We start from the raw sequence: 19229 nt of genomic DNA, 5'->3' as shown, positions 1-19229 counted from the left end.
TTATTTCTTCTTGAGTCATATTATTCTGAAGTAACATTACTTTTACTTAAGTACAATTTTTGGCTACTCTACCCACCTCTGGGTAAATGAGTAAACCGTGTGAAAGTGCTTTGAGTACCTAAGGTAGAAAAGTGTTCTAAAAGTCGAAGCCCATTTACCAATCATATTTTGTTTAACTCATTCAGTGCCAAGGACATATAAATATGTCTTTGGGATGGAATGAGTTAATCAATCAATATTTATTTAACTCATTCACTGCCAAGGAGATATTTATTTGTCTTTTCACAGTCCAGCCATTCAATCCCAGGAACCAATTTATATAGTTTTAAATATTTTTCAAACATTAGAGTAAAAGAGGGTCTAAAAATATCTGACACTGAATGAGTCTTAATTATTATTTTTTTTTTTTAAAGCAACACTGTGTCATGTCAGTTTTTGTTGATTATGGCGGCGCCATGTGTACAAAAGCAGTAGTGTTTTGACAAAAGTTAACCACATTTCCCATTCGCGCCAGTGCGTAGTGTCGTGCAATCCTGAGCTTTAGCTGGCCGGCAAGTTGGACTGAATTGCATTTCAAAAAACGATACAGACCTCCCCAAGGTATGACAAAAGTCCCATACAACTACCAAAGTCAATATTTCATCAAAAGAGTTGTGAATTTTTTTTATTAAGGTCGATTTCCTGCCCAGTGCTGCTTTAATTAACCATGCTCATCCATTTAGGTGAGACTGAACTAAAACAACAAACAAAACAAACAAGCGTTTACATTGAGTGGCATTTATTGGGAATACTTACTTACATTTGCTTTTACACCCTCAACTTCACACACAAATTCAGATAAATTATAATCATTTTCTTCATAGCAGCAAAAAAAAGTGTAACTGTTTAATAAATGTGTGTGAGTGTGGGGGCGGGGGGCATAAAACATGAAATACTGATTTCTCAATACTTATTAAGGGTTCGAATTTTCAAGTATCACTACATGCGTGGATAATATGCTTTCCATATTCCCTGTGCATGATTCAAAAAGCAGGAAGTTGTGGTAAGTGAGTCAGTTGAACATTTTTTGGGGCCCCCCCAAATCAACTTTTAAACAAAGTAGAAGTCTATGTAGTCCATTTTATGTTGATGTCGGAATATTGACTTGTGAAAGGAAAACGATTTGAAAAGATCAAGAAAAACAAAACACTCATCCAGAGCTTGTTGTGAATTACAACAAAATTGGCCTTGCTGAGTTTGCTAAAATGCCCAGTGCACATCACTCTCCAACAATTGGTACAGGGTCAATTCTACCCCGAAGTTGAGATGAATAGATGCAGTCAGTCAGTATCCTCTATCCTGCACTCTGTTGCCGATGATGGAGGATTCATTAGGTTGATAGTCTGCCCTTCTTTGAGCCTCAGAACTGCCAGCTTCACACTCCATCTAAAGGGAGGTTTTTTCAAATATTTGTTTAGTCCATGACTCATTTAGTGTCTGTGAAGGGTTTTGGCTTTCATGATTTTAGCTATACACCACAACAATGGAAATACAACAAATCACATCATCAAGTCAAAATTCTATCCTATGCAAAACCAAGAATCTCCTAAATAAGGAATCATTATATACATTGCATTATACATTATCACTGTCGTACCTGACCTATTGTGCGGAGAGTGGAGACAAATACTCAGTTCTATCTTTAAGCTCCAGAAAAGAGCTATAGGAATTACTAACCATTCAAGTTACACAAATCCATTATTTATCTCATTAAACACTCTCAAATCCTACAACTTAGTTGAATTTAAAACAGTGCAAATGATGTACAAAGCATATCCCAACCAACTTTGCCACAGTATTTAGACGCTGTTCGAAATCAGAGAAGGTTGTTAAAGTCCAGTGTCGAGTGGCAAGTGTCTTCCAAAAAAATCAAAGACAAGAACAAACAAAGCAAATGTTCTTGTTGTCCTTTCGGCTTTTGTGTTTCGGTAAAAGGAGTTAATTTATGGAATAATCATGTCATGGAATTGAAAAGGTATGAATCGCTTGTATTTAAAAAGAGGTAATATACAAATCTGGTATAAACATGACAAATGTTACTGGATTTTTTTTCAGGGTCTTTAGGTTTAGTTGATGAATAAGACTATACACGTGTACAAAAGGGACACATCAGTTCGCACTTTCCCTTTTTTTAAACGCGTGTATAATGAATAAGGGTCTACACATCACGCTCATACATACAATTATTTGAACACATGTAAAAAGGAGTGCTATTTTTGTTTTTATTTGGGATATATGTCTACATGTGTATGAACATAATTTAAGATCATTTATATATAACAAGGGGTAGGACTAGATAAGTTTTCTACTTCTTCCTACTCTCTTTGAACATATAAACTACGCTGAACTAAAATATGTATTGCTGATCTTTTTTCTTCTGATTTGGTTTTGTTGACTTTGTTTATGTTATGTGTTTATATGTTTAATCTATCGATGTGTGTGGGTAATTTATTACCAATCATTGGGTTGACTACTGTTTTACTTTCTCTTTTGTTACTTTCAGAGATGTTTTGTTTTTGTTTGCATGCTTGTTTGTTTTGTCTTTTATCCCTCACAAGCGTATGTATATTTTTAATATGTTTCTTTTAAGGTCCGCTGATAGTGTAGTGGTACACACGCCCGAGTTGTGTGCGGGCAGCGTGGGATCGATTCCCGCTCAGTGACAGTGTCTATGTGTGCCCTGCGACTGGCTGGCGACCAGTCCGGGGTGTAGTCTGCCTTCGCCCGTTGACGGCTGGGATAGGCTCCAGCAACTCCCCGCGACCCTGTATAGGATAAGCGGTTTGGAAAATGACATGACATGACATGTTTCTTTTATTATATATATGTTAAAAATAAATGCGCGCGCACATATGTAAGTACTTTATTTGTGTCGTCCTAACCTGTCAGGTGTCTCCTGAATCATTTCTGAAACCTCTTTTCTCCATTTTCAATCCGTGGTGATGGTTTACATGGACAAAATCATAAGAACTATCCAAAAAACCTAACTGCTACTTCCCAACTTTTCAACTAATCATTTTTGTAGCAGGAAAGGCCTTCAGAGAATACTTGGAAATGAGTCGCAATGCTACAATTTTACAATACTTTAAGTGTACTCCAAAGGAACAGAAGGTACATACCTGTTGGTTTTTGGGTCTCTGATGGAAGATGTGTATAAATAGCCACCACCTTTTGACCCAGTCACGGGGATCTTTATCTGCAAAATTGTTGAAACTCCATTGAGTATGTACAGTGCTCAACACAATGAATAAACCTCCAACTGATATGCTACAAAACCTTGAGTTTCCTCCGAGTCAGTATTTTCTATTGCAGCGTTTATCAACCTTTAATGAGCCAGAGTGCCAGAGTTGAAATAATGATGATCCAGTCTCAATTTACTAACAACATAATCATAATTTATTTTAATGTATTTATTGCATCAACCATTTAAAGATGAAAATATAGTCATATAAAATTCTAAACAAAACTTATTTTTCCTTCACATGGAATTTATTGTGCTCTAACATCAATACATGCATCCATTTTCTGAACCCCTCTTCCTCACTAGGGTCATTATACAGATTTGTTTCAATACCTGGTTTAACAGGGAATGTGCAAAATACAGAAATACAACGTTACTAAAATACTTGATAAATAATTATTAGTAATTATTAACAGAACAAGTGCATTAATGGCTATTAACGCTTCAAAGAATAAATCGATTTAAAAATATTTAAATATTTACTTTGCGGTGACATTCCGAAAATGCACATTGTGCGCACACACACACATGCATGCATAGATTTTATTTCTTTTAAAAGAATTTTGAAGACAGCTCCCGTTTCCCCTCTAGCTCCGCCAGTGCTCTTTTTGCACGAAATTTGTCAACGTGCACATCTGTAAATCACTATTTTTTTTAGGTAATTTAGGAAATTAGGTAGACACCAGTGAAAGTCTTGCAAAGCTACATTTAGGAGTAAATGAATTGACAAGAATTCCACCATGGGTGAGTCTCACCAACACATTTCTGAAAATTGCTATTGTGTTCACTGTGAAATGGCAAAACATTGCTTTTAAACAAGGAACATGTTGAGCATGCAGTGTAAAAAGCTGAAATCTGAGAGCAGAACTCTTAGCAACATCATGTGACTTTTTAAACACAGTACATACCTGTGCTGTTTGCTGGTCTATTCGATTTTCTCTGTCAGTCAGATGGATGTTGTGAATTTTTAACGGTGGAGCGCCCAAATTCTCCATGGCCACCGTACATGCTTCCAACTTCTGCAGAGCCAATTTGTGGTAGTCTGACGCAGCAAATTTCTCTTATGTGACACAAAACAGAAATGAGGACGTTTATCATTTCAACCAGTTACTGTATAGCATATGTATCACCCCAAACAATAGAGCTGATGCTTTCAATTTCTTTTATTGATTTTGTGTGACTCAGAATAGATAAATGAGTGTTCAATGAAAATCCAGCATCTCCAAATGGTTTTTTTTTAAATTTAGCAAAAATCTATATCAGGCTTTATATAACAGACTATTTTACTCGTTGTCAACCTTATAATAATCCTTATATAGTCAAAACAATTCTAAACTATCAATGCCAGTCAATCTATACTGTATGTCAGGGATGGGCAACTTATATGATGGAGGGCAAACTGGGGGGCCCACATAGGACCACACACTTTCTAACCAAATGTATGACAAAAATGCCACTATTAATATGGACAAAATATGTGCCTATGTCTGGTTTTATTTAACCGATGTACCTCACAGTATCTTAATATATTTTATGTTCAATGCATGTATGAAAGAGCAAGTCTTCAACAACAAAGAGTGTGAAAACAAAAAAATAGCCATTTTTTTAAGTGCGAAGGCCTCTCATGCAAAAGAAAAAAAAAACAAATTCCATTGAAGGATTGCACAAAGGCGGCACGGTGGTCGACTGGTTAGCACGTCCGCCTCACAGTTCAGAGGTCGTGGGTTCGATCCCGGCTCCGGCCTCCCTGTGTGGAGTTTGCATGTTCTCCCCGTGCCTGCGTGGGTTTTCTCCGGGTACTCCGGTTTCCTCCCACATTCCAAAAACATGCATGGTAAGTTGATTGGATACTCTAAATTGCCCCTAGGTGTTATTGTGAGTGCGGATGTTTGTCTCTGTGTGCCCTGCGATTGGCTGGCAACCAGTTCAGGGTGTCCCCCGTCTACTGCCCAAAGACAGCTGGGATAGGCTCCAGCACGCTCCGCGACCCTTGTGAGGAGAAGCGGTACAGATAATGGATGGATGGATGGATTGCACAAAACCGCTGAAGAGCAAACCAATATCAAGTGCAAAAACTCATTTTGTGCATTTTTTTTCCCACAAAAATCAACTCACTCAAAATGTTAATATTATTTAGGTACTATGCTTTCTATGTAGTTCATGCAAAACTGCCAAATTATTAGGCCTACTCACATTGTAGTATAGCAAACTAGAAGACCCCGGGCAAATGGAACTAAGCGGTGCAAATGCAACCAAGCGATGTCTGCCATCTAGTGGTGAATAGTGCTGTTTCAAACTAAATCTATAGAAGAAACATGTTTATAATTTCCACCACAAACATTTTGTTAACATATTTAGTTTTTTTTAAGGGGTAGTGAAGTAAAAATGTTCGATGCACTCCCTCTAGTCTAAACACAACATTCTGATTAATATTGCGTTTGTGGAATATAAATTAAGCAGCAAAAGCCCGCCTTTTTTTCCCATCTCATGGTGCGGCCATTCTGCTATAACGTCACCTATACTGTACAGGAAGCGCAAAGCATTTCCGTATATAGTCAATGCCCCACAATCAAACACACAAGATAGTCTTGAATAAAAATAATTTCAAAATAATACACACACACAGTGCAGTCCTCTCTAAGAAACCTCCGTGATCAAACACGCACGAGTCGGGCGGGCCGTGTTTCTGTTAGTCGTCAGCAAAACCAACTTCCATCAGTGCTTATTTTTTTTATTTTTTATTTTTTGTAGTTTCCCATCTATCATCAGCAAACCGGGTGTCCGTCAGTGGCGGACCATTCCATCAGTCTGAAGGAAGGCCCACCTCTGATATTCAGTTGACAGCAAGTGGCAAAACGGCTGCCCCCCTGAGATGAACAAAAACGAGTGGATTTTGCTGCTAAATTAATATTCCCCAATTGCAATAGTAATCAGAATGTCATGTTTAGACTAGTGGTGCCGCATAAAACCCTGTTATTTTTAAGACTTTTTTTCTACTTGACTTACCCTTTAAATTGATCGAGGGGTCACTAAGAGTACGGGCTCTGTAGTTGCCCATCACTGACCTATATGGTTTGGTACAGTGTAAAGACCGAAAACAACATGAAAAAAGGTTATGTCACGATTTCTGTTGCAATGTACACTACTCTGTGTCTACAGTGGTCCAGATCTAAATGACCCATACCACCTAACCCATTAATACAATTTTGTACTCACTCTGCATAAGGTAGTACATGGTGCCAATACCTCCTCCTGTCAGCAAGGTGGTGAATATGGTGAGCTGTTGCAGTTTGATGGTGGAAACCCTCATCTTCTGTGCCAAAAAAGAAAGGAAGAAAGAAAGGAAATGCACAGGGCTCTTGTCTGAGGTGCAGTGATGCATTTGTACAATGTTGCTCATTGTCATGTCAACAATATCGATTTATCAAATAAAGGGTCCTACTTCCACTAAACTACTGTACCGTTGGTAAGAGGACATTTTGCAGTGGGACAACAGCCAGAACGAAACTGATGTTGACGCCTGGGGGGACCAGAACCAGATACTGTCAAAGTGTTCTTCGAAACAGGTCGCCAGTCACTCATTCACACCTTCAAAGAGTGAAAAGTGAATACACGCTGCCTTCACTAAACGTCAGACTAATGAAGGACTCGGCTGTCAATGACTAGTTGACAAACGTTCAAGTTAAGTTAAGTCCTAATCATTTCTTACAGAAATCCACATTTTGAATTCTTGATTCGCAGCGCCGCCAAACATTATTTAACACGTTTACCTTGTCATTCATCAGTTGAAACCTGAGAAAGACCAAGCGCAATTTGGAGCAGGGGTCGAGGCGCCCTTACGTCACTTCCTCGTATGCCGTGGCCACTTCCGCGTATGCCGCGATCGCTTCCGCTTGTACCACGACCGCTGCCTCATCTAATCTTCAATCGAGGCATCTGCTTCTGCATTTCCTCCTTCACTTGGTAGATGTCGCAACTCCATTCGACCTGTTGCCAACTTGCCGCTGCCTTTTCTTATTTCATGGCATCGAACGTTTTTATGAACGGCTTCTTTTTGTTAGTGCTCAATATACACGATTAAAATCTATAAAGGCATACAACAAAATACCTGCTGCAGTCAATTTATAAAATATTTTCTCCTCTTCGTGGTGGACTTGTGCACTGTTAGTCTGTACTGTACTATGTATGTATGTATGTATGTATGTATGTATGTATGTATGTATGTATGTATGTATGTATGTATGTATGTTTTTATGTATATATTTATTTATTTGTTTACGCATTTATTGTACTGGGTGTAGGTTATTGGTAATTTGATTTAATTATTACTTTACTGTTTATTTTGATCGTGTAAGTCTCTTTGGACCTGAAGACTTTAAGATGTTGTGGCAGCTAGCTGCCTGCATTTGCACTTTATTTCAGGACTCCAGTCGACCTGCTGCAACTACAATTTCTGATTCCACGGCATCGTTTGTGTTTATACACTTCTCTGTGTTAGTGCTCACTGCTAAATATACACTTTATTGGTGTATAAATCAAATACCAATTGCATTAAATGTTTAACGTGTTTTTCGTTTAAAAAAATGTCTTTTGTCTGTGTTACTATTTAATTATTTATTCAACAGAGAGGCATATATAGCGGCGTTGGCGAGGCTGCTGCAACGTCACTTTCTCTTATGCCCCGACGGGCTTTCATTTGCGGTAAAGACATCTTCTGAAATAACTGGTGAAAAGAAGACTCATCCTCACAAATTCGCAGCAGGGGCGGAGCCAGAACGTGGCTAAGGGGTGGGCCAGATCCCCCTTAGACAACTACAATTATGCCATTCTTAATATTTAATACAAAAAAAAACACAACGAAACACAAATTCAAAAATATTTTCATAATTTACAAAAAATTTAAAAGTATATTTTTTTCATGAATCTCACTGGGTGTGCAGTCTGTCAATCTGGGTGGGCCTGTGCACACCCAGGCCCAATAGCTCCGCCCTTGATTCGTAGCCTTGACGGGAACGCGCAATTGAGGGGGGCAAGGGTGCAAGTGCGGGTTTTGGGATTGGGCCCAAGTGTACTGCCCTACCTAGCGACCTTCTGCATAGTGCGCATGCGCTGGTGAGTGGCCGCAAATAGTACAAATAATGGAGCCATAGCTTCTCGACTGGAAGCCCCAGCTTTTACTTTACTATTACTTTACTGAAGTTTTAATAGAATTTTAAGCAGTAAAATTGCCAAAACAACAACCGCTGCCGCCAAGGTTGATGACGTAGGGCCGTAAATCGATGACTTTACACAGACTGTGCCAATTCTGCAATTTTCGTACGCTTGTAAGCTACGCTCTTGAACACTTTGTGCACTTCTCCGTGTACACCAGACCGGCGCAGGGTGTAGTGTGGGTATTGGGGTTGGGCAAAAAAAAAAAATCTCCTTCGAGCCGGATTTGAACCAGCGACCTAAGGATGTCTTTGGCCTCTACAGTCCTCCGCTCAACCAACTGAGCTATCGAAGGACACCAACTGTGCATTTGTAAACGCTGATAATATAATGATAAAAAAAGGGCGTATTTCATCGATTTTATCATCACTTTACAGCCGCAAGTGGGTGTGACTAAACTGAACTCCACACGAAGACCACACCAGAACTTTCTTTTTCTTTTTTTTTAACAACGCTGGAAAAGTATGTAGATTCCTACTTAATTATCAAGGAGGACGCCACCTGAGATAATGTTTGTAAACAGTTCCCATTATGCACAACTGCGTGGTATTGTAGACCCTGGTTAGGTTTTCTCTCGGTTATTTCTCATTTTGGACAAACAAACAAGAGTTTATGAATATTTGCTCAACCGGCTTTCCATACCACGCTGCAGTTGAGGGGCGTGGCTTCTCTGGCGTAAACAAAAATCCACTCAGGCCCATACACAGGCGAGCTAGCTAGATTAGTGTGTCATAACACTGTTGCGCGCATAACACGAACGTCTACTTTAACGCGAGGAGCGTAGAAAGTGTCGACAAGCAGGTAAGACAAAATAACAAATGGAAACTTCGCAATGTTTAATGTACGATTTTAAAAGGGATGAAAGTAACCAAATAAAACTACAGTGGACATCAGATTCTGGCGGGTGGGGGAAAAACAACTTAAATAACCCTTTGGATAAAACATCAATGAAGAAAAAATCTATGCACTCATCTACATTGTGTAAACATTTTTTCCCCCAGATCAAAATAAATTAGAATTTGTAAAACACAGCACTACTGTCAAGAGCAATATATTGTTCTTGGATTTACATTATAATGTAAATCCTATTCACAAATAATGGCGTTTATTTTTTCATTACCTTAGTAGAGGGATAGGGTGTCGTTTGGTTGAAATCGCAAGTTGACTACTGGCTTGGGGCAGCTTGTTTTGGTTCACACAACAAAGCAAGATCCATGAGACAATTTGCACATGAACTGGTCAATATAAAGTGGAACATTGGGATATACTGTATATATATTTTTCTCACACAGGGACGATGTTTGGAGCTGTGGTGGTGGGCATTGGGACAGCAGGTTGGGTGAGAATCAGAGACATATTGGCTCCGCTGTCGGGCAGTTCTGCTGAGAAACTCACTGTCAAAGGATTCATCTCTAGGTCACAGCGAACTACTGTCTTGTACACATTACACAAATATGCAGACCAGTTTTTTTTTAAATGACCCCATGAATTTAATATAGCATGTGGTATGGTATTATGTCATGAGTTGACACACATCACTGTTCTTTGTTCTTGTTTTTTTTTTAACAGGAGAAATCTGGACAGTCAGCAAGGAGTGAGTCAGATTTCAGTCAAAGAGGCTCTGAGCAGAGAAGACATTGATGTGGCGTTCATCTGCACCGAGAATGCATCACATGAGGATGATGTCAGGTACATAAAATAATCTCTGTGCTTGCGATCTTAGCTTTATATGACCTACCTGTATTATCCATCCATCAATTCTCTTTACTGCATATTCTCACTTGGGTCGCTGGTGTGTTGGGCCCTATCCCTGCTGACTTCTGGGCAAGAGGCGGGGTACACCCTAAACCAGGGGTGGAGCCAGAACGTGGCTAATGGGTGTTCCTAGAAAAATCAGGGTGGGCCTGAATATTTCTCTCACTGAGCACAATCCTCCTGTCCCGACACATTGTATATACAATTAAATGACAAACTGAATAATATGAAGTTCAGATCTTCCTTAGACAACTACAATTATGCCATTCTTAATATTCAATAAAATAAAAAAGCACAATAAACACAAATTAGAAAATAATTTAATAATAATTTACAAAAAAAATTAAAAGTATATATGTTTTTCATGAATCTCACTGGGTGGGCAGTCTGTCAATCTGGGTGGGCCTGTGCCACCCATGGCTCCACCCCTGCCCTGTTCACCAGCCAAACGTAGTACAGTGATCCCTCTTTTATTGCGGTTAATGGGGGGCCAGAACCTGGCGCGATAGGTGGAAAAAACGCGAAGTACTTATTATCAGACTTCAGACCTCAGACTTATTATTATTATTATTATGATTATTATTATTATTTTATATGATATTTATTGTAAAGTTTTATTTGGGGGGGATTTGCGCATCTGTTACGCTGTTGCGAACCCCCGACATGGTTCCCAAACTTCTAAATACTTGTTAAACAATCAATTTAACTTTAAAAATGCAAAATGAAGAATAAATACTAAGCTGCAGGCTGTGATAAGAATTTAGGTTCGACCGCGGCAGCTGACGATCAGGACGGAACATTCGCTAAAAACTATGGTAAGTTTTAATTTTTATCATAAAATTGACTTACCTTAAAGAGACACTTGGGTGAGCTTAACATTGGCACTTATACAATAGGTTTGCATGTAAAAATGACATTAACTCATTCTCTGGCGGCTCTCTGACTGACAACACACGCGACTGCTTAGGAGGCAACCCCGTGACTTGAAGATCAACGCAGGCTGGACGCAAAGTAAGGAGCTAATGTTGTTGTGCTAACACCTTTTGTTTTAACGACCTGAAGCTAGTTGTTGCTATTAGCCGTCCTATTATCCTACCTTTAGCCGGGGAGGAAAGAGGGGGACGTAAAGTTCCAATCTGCCTGCTGCTGCTGCAAGCCGCCGTCTCTCTCCCTCCTGAGACACGAGTTTAGCGTCGCTAAATGTCCAAAATATAACTAGTCGGGGTTCGTGTGCGCATTCATGCTCTTGTCCGCTTTAGCTTGTGAAAGTGGAGGAGCGATCGCCACGGTATTTTTGATTTTGTGGAGGTGATCATGATGAGATCACGTTTTATGTCCAAATAAATCCAAACTATTATGCAGAACAATTTTATACTTTCACAGTTTGAAGTGGACAAGAGTAGTAATGTGTATTTGCATTTTGGTGACGATGGGTCACCGTTTTAGACATCAGAACTGACAAGCGAGCAATACTACCATGCTTGGCTCCCTACCGTGACGTAGACCACTGAGACCGAAAAAATAACAAAAGCCACGCCCCAAAAAAGGGCGCGGAAATTTGTCGTAAACCTAATCACAAAAAAAGCCCTTAAATCCCTACAGAGTCTTTTGAGGTGGGCATTTTAGTACTAATTTAGTAAGCCCTCATCGAACAAGCGTCGATCGAAAACCTGGGGCCATTCCTCATCCAAATAAATGTGCACCTCTACTCATTTCCACTGCAGTCTCTGTAAATATTCTGACTGGTGTTTAATGCCTCGCCCGTCCCAACCGTGATCAGCAAAGGAGCAGTGTTTTTTTGTTTTGTTTTTTTGTTGTTGTTTTTTTTAAACAAAGAAGCAGTGTGCGCTTGTCCCAGCCTAAATCTATGTAGCTCTGCTCACTTCCATATTTCCTCATTCTCATATAAATCAGCCATTGAGAGGTTAATCCTTTTGATATGTTGAAGTGGGCATTGGTAGAGATGTCCCCATAAATTTTGGCGCCAATTGATTGCCGTTTTTGGACGTTACAAGCAATGAAAGTACAATGATTTCCAATGGAGAGTTTGGAATCGGTTACTCCCATGACTCGGCCGAACAAGGATAGAACGGTAGGGGGCGCGGCCATTGGCCTAATTAACGAGAGGCGTTATTCATCTAGTCACTTATTTCCTAAATTCTCCAAAATAAATGGATAGAATAGAAAATGGCAACTCTTTTCATTTTCCTGATCAAAAAATATATAAAATGAACTCGTTAGTGAAAACATGGCAATAGTGGACGAGACTAAGCGAGAGGCTGCGATGATGCGCACCCAAATCAGCTCACATATACTACACAGTGGAAAAAGTAAATCCACTTGTGCCCTCGTTGGTCGAGCTCGCGCTGGGAACCAATCACCGCCTTTTATGAGTACCTGTGGGTATGTACAAAGCCTCCGAGTCAACTCATATCTTGGAAACAATGCGTCTTTCTGCAGTATAGCTCCCGATATGGCTGTGTTGTTTCATTTTTAATTTGTTATGAATGCTTCTGAAAAATCCGCGATGCACCGAGGGTGCGAAAGTTGAAGCGCGAAGTAGCGTGGGATCACTGTATATCGCCAGAGCTGAGCAGCAACCCCCCGTCCCCGGTTTCCGTCCTGCATATTCGATCGACCCACGTAGTCCCAGTCGGTCGAAGTCAGCCAACCGGCGTCGAGAACGGACTTTACCGATACCGCGTCACATGCAGATGCTGCACTCCTGACACGCGGTCGAGTAAGGAAACGTTAGAAAATAAAGGGTTGTGGTGTACCTTGCGGTCCCACAGACGCAATGACATGTGTCCCATATTCTTTTTATTCCACAGATGACAACGCTGTGCTGTGCGTCTGTGTGTGTCAGTTGTTTTTGTTGATATTTTTTCTTTGTTTGGCGGCGTGTCTACTTGTGCGGCACCTGTGTGTGAGATGTAAAGATTATGCAATCAACGACAATTGGCTGTCGCCAGCGAAGGACGGGCCGGGACCACGCGGGTCGATTGAATATGCAGGACGGAAACCGGGGACGAAAAAAACACATGTGCAATTTTGGGAAAAAAATACATTTTCACATTAGTGCGATGTCTGTAACGCGGAAACACCATTCATGTAAAAATAAGAAAATTTAATGAAATGGAAATAAGTGTTTTTCACAGGACAGCGACGATATATTATGTTTAAATTACAGCAATTGGCTGGCAACCAGTTCAGCGTGTATCCCGCCTACTGTGAGGACCCAGCTGGGATAGGCTCCAGCACAATGGATAATGGATGGATGGATGTTTAAATTAAAGACAACACCTAGTTTTAGATGCCGTGTAACAGGCTGGCGGCCAGTCCTGGGTGTATCCTGCCTGTTTGTTGCATGCAAGCTCATCCATGACATGAATGAAGACAAGTAGTACGTATAGAAATGGATGATGGAGCCAGTATTAGTTACCCTAAAATGCTTTAAACTCACAGTAGAATTATTTTACTCATACAAAGTCAAACATTTGTAAAAGTAAGTTTTCAATGTGCCAACAAAACAGTAACTTTACATAAATAATACGAGCGGACCCTATGGTCCCTATTTTTGTGAATGAACCCCGTACGTGGAGCGATTTGATATATGGACGCCTTGTGTGTGAAGTACGCGAGCCTGTATAGGATTTTCAGGCTCCACATACAGTATGTTGTACTGTATGATTTATATTAAACCATACAAAGATAGAGTGTCGGTCGGACGGTACGTGCGGCTTGCGTACATTTTTACCACAAGCTTTGCTATTTCAACCACATAAATGTACTGTGTGAAATAAGAAATATGGTAAAGTGTTGTTGTAAAACACAATATGTTTACTGTGTATACTCTATTTTCATGGCTTGGCAGCGGTCCTGCTCGTTTTAAACATGGATGTGTATTTTTCGCGTGGTTAGAAAGACCAGTGCTAGATTCTTTACCTGGCAGTATAAAATGAATCCAGTAAATAAAAGTTGTCTTGATCTTGTTTTGAAAGTTAAAAGACCGATTTGAATGTATTTTTTTTTATATAGCCCAGGAAACCTAATGAATACTAAAAGTGAATCCACTGTAATTTCTAAAATCAGGAAGATTGCTATAATGTTTCAGAAAATGTTTTGCTTTTCAGTGCAGGAGAATTGTAGCTGTGGGAAAAGTAATCGTATTGAATGATCACTCCTAAAACAAACAGTCACAAGTGATTTTAAAAATATGTATCTTTATTCAAGGTCAGCTTCAAGTTTTGTACAGTACACTAGTTCCTGATCTTTTCCTGTACCACCAGAACTTTTTTGCAGGCAGGGAAACATGTCTGTGTGGAGTATCCCATGACGCTTAACTACAAAACTGCTGTGGAGCTCTGGAATTTGGCGCAGGAGAAAGGTGATATTAATGTGTGATTGAGTGCAGCTGGGAAAAAAATCTTGAAACACACCTCATAATTGATTTGTCAACTAAAAGGTGTTTAACAAGACAATAAAAAAAAAGAAAAACCTGTTCAGTATGTCAAATCGCAAATTCTCTTGTGCATGGTTAACACTGAGTAGCGGAATGATTATAACATTTTATGTTACTGTATTTATTTGTTCATCGATTTAAACAACCTTTATTCATCTAGGTAAGGTAATTTGCGAACAAACACATTTTCATTTGCAATATCCACCAGGCTGCTGACAGTAGAGTAAAGCAAAAATGAAACACGAAACTTGCGGACTTGTGGATTTTGTTTCTTTTGTTCTGAACAAATTTGTTCTCAACTTGGTTGCTATTGTGCATAAAATATCATCTACTTGTGTGTGTGTTTGTCTCTTTGTGTTAGGAGTGATCCTTCATGAGGAGCACATCGAACTTTTATCAGAAGATTACAAATGGCTGAAGAGAGAGTTCAACGGAAAAACCTTACAGGAAGGAACACTTCATTTTACAGGTACTTTTATGTGCCTTTTAATGAGGCTTAATATTGGGACACCAGATGAATACCCAGTATTACCATTTGGGATAGACCGATTACCGGATGGGCTGATTATCTGCGCCGATATTTGGTATTTTGCCGAATATCTGCATTGGCCTTTTTAAAAAATCTGATAAGAGATTAATTTAAAACTATGTTAACTTCAGGGAACTATTTACATTTTCAGTTCACATTAGATATGCCGCTGCTGACCCTGGGAACTCTCTGTGTCTTTTGTTTTTGTTTGACTTTAAAACAAAAATTTGAGAAAATAAAAGAAAGTTTAACATTTATATTTATAACATTTATTTTTAAATTTTGGAAAACTTGGTTTACTTGATACAACTACAGGGAGCTATTTACTTAATTTACTTACTTTTCATTTAACTTTTTAAGACATGCTGATGATGATCCTTGGGAGCGTATTAGAATTTTAAAACAAAGGTGTCTATTGTCTCAGATTTAAAAAAGAAATAATCAACATTTTGCAAATCTAAGAAGTTGTTCAATAAACAATATGCTGAAAGATATGTCAACAAAGATAAGAGTTAGAGTTTATATTTGTTTTAAAATTTTGAACCCAATGTTTTCCCTTGCACTGAAAAACATTTTGGGCTTGACTACTAATAATCTGCATCGGTATCGGCCCCCCAAAAAACATTGTTCTATCTGTAATTACCATACCAGGCCTGTCTTATTTATGTGTGTTTTTTTCGTCTAGGTGGAGTTCTGAAGCCTGGATTTGGTTTCCTTTCTTTTTGTGGCATCGCTCGTCTCACCTGGTTGGTTGAGTTGTTTGGTCAACTCTCTGTAACCGCAGCAACCATTGAACGGGACTTGGACAACAACTACAGCAAGATGACTGCGAAAATGCTAACCGCTGACAAAAAGTGAGAGAGATCTTATTCTTCCAGAATAATGTTAACCCTGTATAATTTTTCTTGTAATTGTATTTCTATGGAATATTATTGCACATAAACACACTGATGATTAACCATTGGGGGCAACAGTGTTTCACCATAAACAGCACAGTGAATGTGAGACATCATTTCTTTGCCCTTCTTTTTTTTTTTTTTAAAGCGGAAGTCAACCCAAACATATTTTTTTCAAGAATATGTTCCCAGCAGGCCCACTAGCTGAAACACGGCATTCTGATTAATTTTGCGTTTGTGGAATATAAGTTGTATATAAGTAAAATGAGAATGTGACAGTAGACAAAATGGCCACCCCAGAGATGGCTAAAAACAAGTACATTTTGCTGCTTATTATATTCCACAAACGCAAAATTAATCAGAATGCTGTGTTTCAACTAGTGGACCTGCTGGGAACATATTCTTGAAAAAAAAAATGTTTGGGTTGACTTCCGCATTAAGTAAAAGATGACAAATGCTGTCCAGTAAAATGCTACATTGACAGCATGATCATTGGGGCTGCCACTGTTTACCAGCTTGACTTTTCACAGTAGTTTCAGTCACACACACACCTCAACACATCACATGGCGCAGCTCTCTACTATCTGGGTAAAATGTATGAAATATTACTCATTTCAAGTTAGAGGATTTTTTACTCAAATCTCAAATTCACTCATCTGATACTTGTGGAACAACAGCTAGCTCCTCTAAACATTGTAATTCATTTAATGCTGCTCTGGGCTATTTGTTACCAAGCTCATGGCCCAGGCGAAATTGCCAATCCTCCATTAACCAGAAAGTAGCCTGCTAACAGATGGAAAAACAAATCCAAATGCACAGCTCTATGAATTGTTTACACATTTACTAATAATTCATCCTTGTTGGAGGTCTGCACCGTAGTCTGAGACGATATAGATTTTATGATCAATTTCGCATTGCGAAAGCAACAAATGTAATACTGGCCTAACCTAAGACTTTTTTTACACAGTAATGTACAGTGGAAAGAAAAAGTATGTGTCTCTTTCCTTTCTTGATAAATGGAATAAATTTGACATCAAATGCGATTTAATCCTCATCCAAGTCAAGTCTATTCAAGAATATAATTTGCCTAACAAATACTGGTACTTTTGGTTAAATTGTGCAAACCTTTTTTTGAGAACAACAAAAAAAAACAGTGCTTGTGGAAAAGTGTGTTAACCCATCAAATTAACCCATTAACACTACAGCCTAAAGCGCTTGTCTCAACAGCTCACCAAAACCTAAGGTCGTCTTTGGAATTACCCGTAAAAAATGTAATCCCAAAAAATGTAACACCTACAAAATAATTAATATCTCAGCCCCTGTGGCAGACAGAAACATAATTCCAAAATAATTTGAGACCTTAGACATGTGGCTTTCACACAAACCCGAGTTTATTCATCTTTACTGTTTCAATCGAAGAGGTAAAAATAAAGTGTCAATGCAAGAGAAGCACTACTTCAAATTTATAAAGAATCAAATGGTAATTACCATCCTCTTTTCCATTACAAAGACGTCGATATTGTCATTGTCTACGAACATATATCTTAACCATATATCACGTTCGACTTGAGGGAAGTCTAGGGTTCCCTGCTAAAAGCTGCTAGCCCCGTGACCGGACTCCGGGTAAGCGGTAGATGATGGGTGGAGGGAAAAAATCTGCAAATACTGTAGTGTAGGTAAATGCCCGAGTGCCAAACCGCGTGGATGCGAGCGTCCACTGTACTTCATTCTAGTGTACAATTACAATGTAATATTTTATGGTGATTCCTTTTGTTACAGTGGTTAAATTAGTAATTTTTGGGGGAGGGTCCTCAGCTGCTTGGCTGAATTGACATCTTGTAATTGTAATACATAGTTTGTTTTTTCTGAATCATATTGTATTGTGTATTTGTTTCACAGCACTTTGCATTTTCATCCAATACCTATCCAATATATTACATTTTGAATTGATGACATAGTTCACCTAATGATCAGCAACATGGTGGAGACCCCTAATGTGGAGGACATATATTTAATTTATCCTCGCTATTTGTGGATGTGTGATTTGTGGAAATGCATGAGGAGAAATGGGGAAAATGTTAACTTTTAATTAACCTTGACCTTTTTAGACCTTTGACTTGGATTGAGGAACGAGGACCCGGCCTCCCAAGAGCCAAGAATATCAACTTTCAATTTGAGTCTGGACCACTAACTGAAATTCCTCCATCACCCAGAGGGGCAGTGGGTCTTTTCATGCAAGACCTGGTACAATTCTCCTCCAAGCTAATGGATCAGATGAGCCCAGAGGAGCTTCAGAAAGAGAAAATTAGGATCCTCCACTGCTTAGAATTGGCAGAGAAAATACAGCAACTTTGCCAGAAATAAACAAATTTCTCCACTTTACCATTGTCAATAATGATATTGACGTTTTCTAAACTGGAACCCCCCCACACCCCTCCCCCTTTGCACTTAAGTTCCATATCGTGTAGAGGTTAAAGAAAGGTTGCCAGCTGAATGGCTTATTTATATTTAAACATTGTAGTGTCGTACACACCCATTTAAATGAAGTTGAAATGTGTCAAATGTAAATGAAAACAGAATAAAAAAAATAAATGTTTATTATTGGGTTAGGTTTATTTGCACATATTCCATTTGATATTAATGTCTGCAAAACCCTACGAAAAACTGGGGCATGGGCATGTTTACCTCAAGCACCCTTTCTTTTAACAACGCTACCATTGTGGAGGAGCTAGCAGCTAGCTAGCCAAAGGCTGCTGGGGATGGGCTAGCTGCTAGGCTAGCTGCCAGGCTATCCCCATAGCCTATCTCCAGCAGCCTTTGGGCGAGAGGCGGGGCACACCCTCGACTGATCGCCATCGAATATGGCACACTCATATAGACAAACATTCACAATAGTCACACGACAATTTATCGTCTTTAGTGAACATGCATGCTTTTGAAACGGGAATGGAGGGAAGAGACACATAATGACAGGGAGGGTATGCAAACTCCATTTTGGAAGGACGAAGCCCAGATTTAAACTCCCAAACCTCAGGCAGATGTGCTAATCAGAACACACTCATACTGTATATGGGCCATTCTACCGAATTGGTTCAA

At 39.2% G+C, this 19229-nt stretch overlaps 2 protein-coding genes and 1 non-coding gene across 12 annotated transcripts; 1 reads left to right on the top strand and 2 right to left on the bottom strand.

Moving 5' to 3' along the window:
* Window positions 1–761: 761 nt before the first annotated feature.
* On the bottom strand, window positions 762–7245 carry coa1 (cytochrome C oxidase assembly factor 1). Of its 10 annotated transcripts, none has more exons than XM_086044170.1 (7): window positions 7051–7245; window positions 6742–6868; window positions 6497–6590; window positions 6287–6345; window positions 4189–4340; window positions 3159–3235; window positions 762–1425 (listed from the first exon to the last, which is right to left on the bottom strand). In XM_086044170.1, the coding sequence occupies exons 2-7, from the start codon at window positions 6860–6862 to the stop codon at window positions 1320–1322; spliced, it is 609 nt and encodes a 202-aa protein (XP_085900296.1). In that variant the 5' UTR covers window positions 6863–6868; window positions 7051–7245; the 3' UTR covers window positions 762–1319. The 10 variants fall into 10 exon arrangements, with proteins under 10 accessions (XP_085900296.1, XP_085900295.1, XP_085900298.1 ...); XM_086044169.1 differs by having other exon boundaries at window positions 6497–6593; window positions 7051–7244; XM_086044172.1 differs by having other exon boundaries at window positions 6742–6800; window positions 7051–7242.
* Window positions 7246–8425: 1180 nt separating this feature from the next.
* blvra (biliverdin reductase A) lies at window positions 8426–18731 on the top strand. Its single transcript, XM_086043964.1, has 7 exons — window positions 8426–9292; window positions 9784–9907; window positions 10061–10180; window positions 14536–14633; window positions 15070–15177; window positions 15923–16091; window positions 18242–18731. Exons 2-7 carry the CDS (start codon window positions 9789–9791, stop codon window positions 18495–18497), a joined length of 870 nt encoding a protein of 289 aa, XP_085900090.1. The 5' UTR covers window positions 8426–9292; window positions 9784–9788; the 3' UTR covers window positions 18498–18731.
* trnay-gua (transfer RNA tyrosine (anticodon GUA)) lies at window positions 8703–8786 on the bottom strand. The gene is given in 2 exon segments: window positions 8703–8738; window positions 8750–8786. It is a non-coding gene; the product is annotated as a tRNA-Tyr (tRNA).
* Window positions 18732–19229: the final 498 nt, after the last annotated feature.

This window comes from Filicampus tigris, chromosome 10 (genome assembly GCF_054856515.1).
Source record: "Filicampus tigris isolate MCC_2025a chromosome 10, RoL_Ftig_1.0, whole genome shotgun sequence".
Taxonomy (NCBI): domain Eukaryota; kingdom Metazoa; phylum Chordata; class Actinopteri; order Syngnathiformes; family Syngnathidae; genus Filicampus; species Filicampus tigris.
Note: the sequence above shows the minus strand (reverse complement) of the source record. Positions and strands in the feature narration are given on the sequence as shown.

Bases quoted from the DNA above. Each gene is read 5' to 3' on its own strand.
- coa1 (XM_086044169.1), bottom strand. From the start codon at position 6,862: ATGAGTGACTGGCGACCTGTTTCGAAGAACACTTTGACAGTATCTGGT. The intron at 6,346-6,496 runs GTGAGTACAAAA...CAAACCATATAG, and splicing joins CATGTACTACCTTATGCAGA to GTCAGTGATGGGCAACTACA. The intron at 4,341-6,286 runs GTAAGTCAAGTA...GTGTCACATAAG, and splicing joins CCCCTCGATCAATTTAAAGG to AGAAATTTGCTGCGTCAGAC.
- blvra (XM_086043964.1), top strand. From the start codon at position 9,789: ATGTTTGGAGCTGTGGTGGTGGGCATTGGGACAGCAGGTTGGGTGAGA. The intron at 15,178-15,922 runs GTACTTTTATGT...TTTTTCGTCTAG, and splicing joins AGGAACACTTCATTTTACAG to GTGGAGTTCTGAAGCCTGGA. The intron at 16,092-18,241 runs GTGAGAGAGATC...TGACCTTTTTAG, and splicing joins ATGCTAACCGCTGACAAAAA to ACCTTTGACTTGGATTGAGG.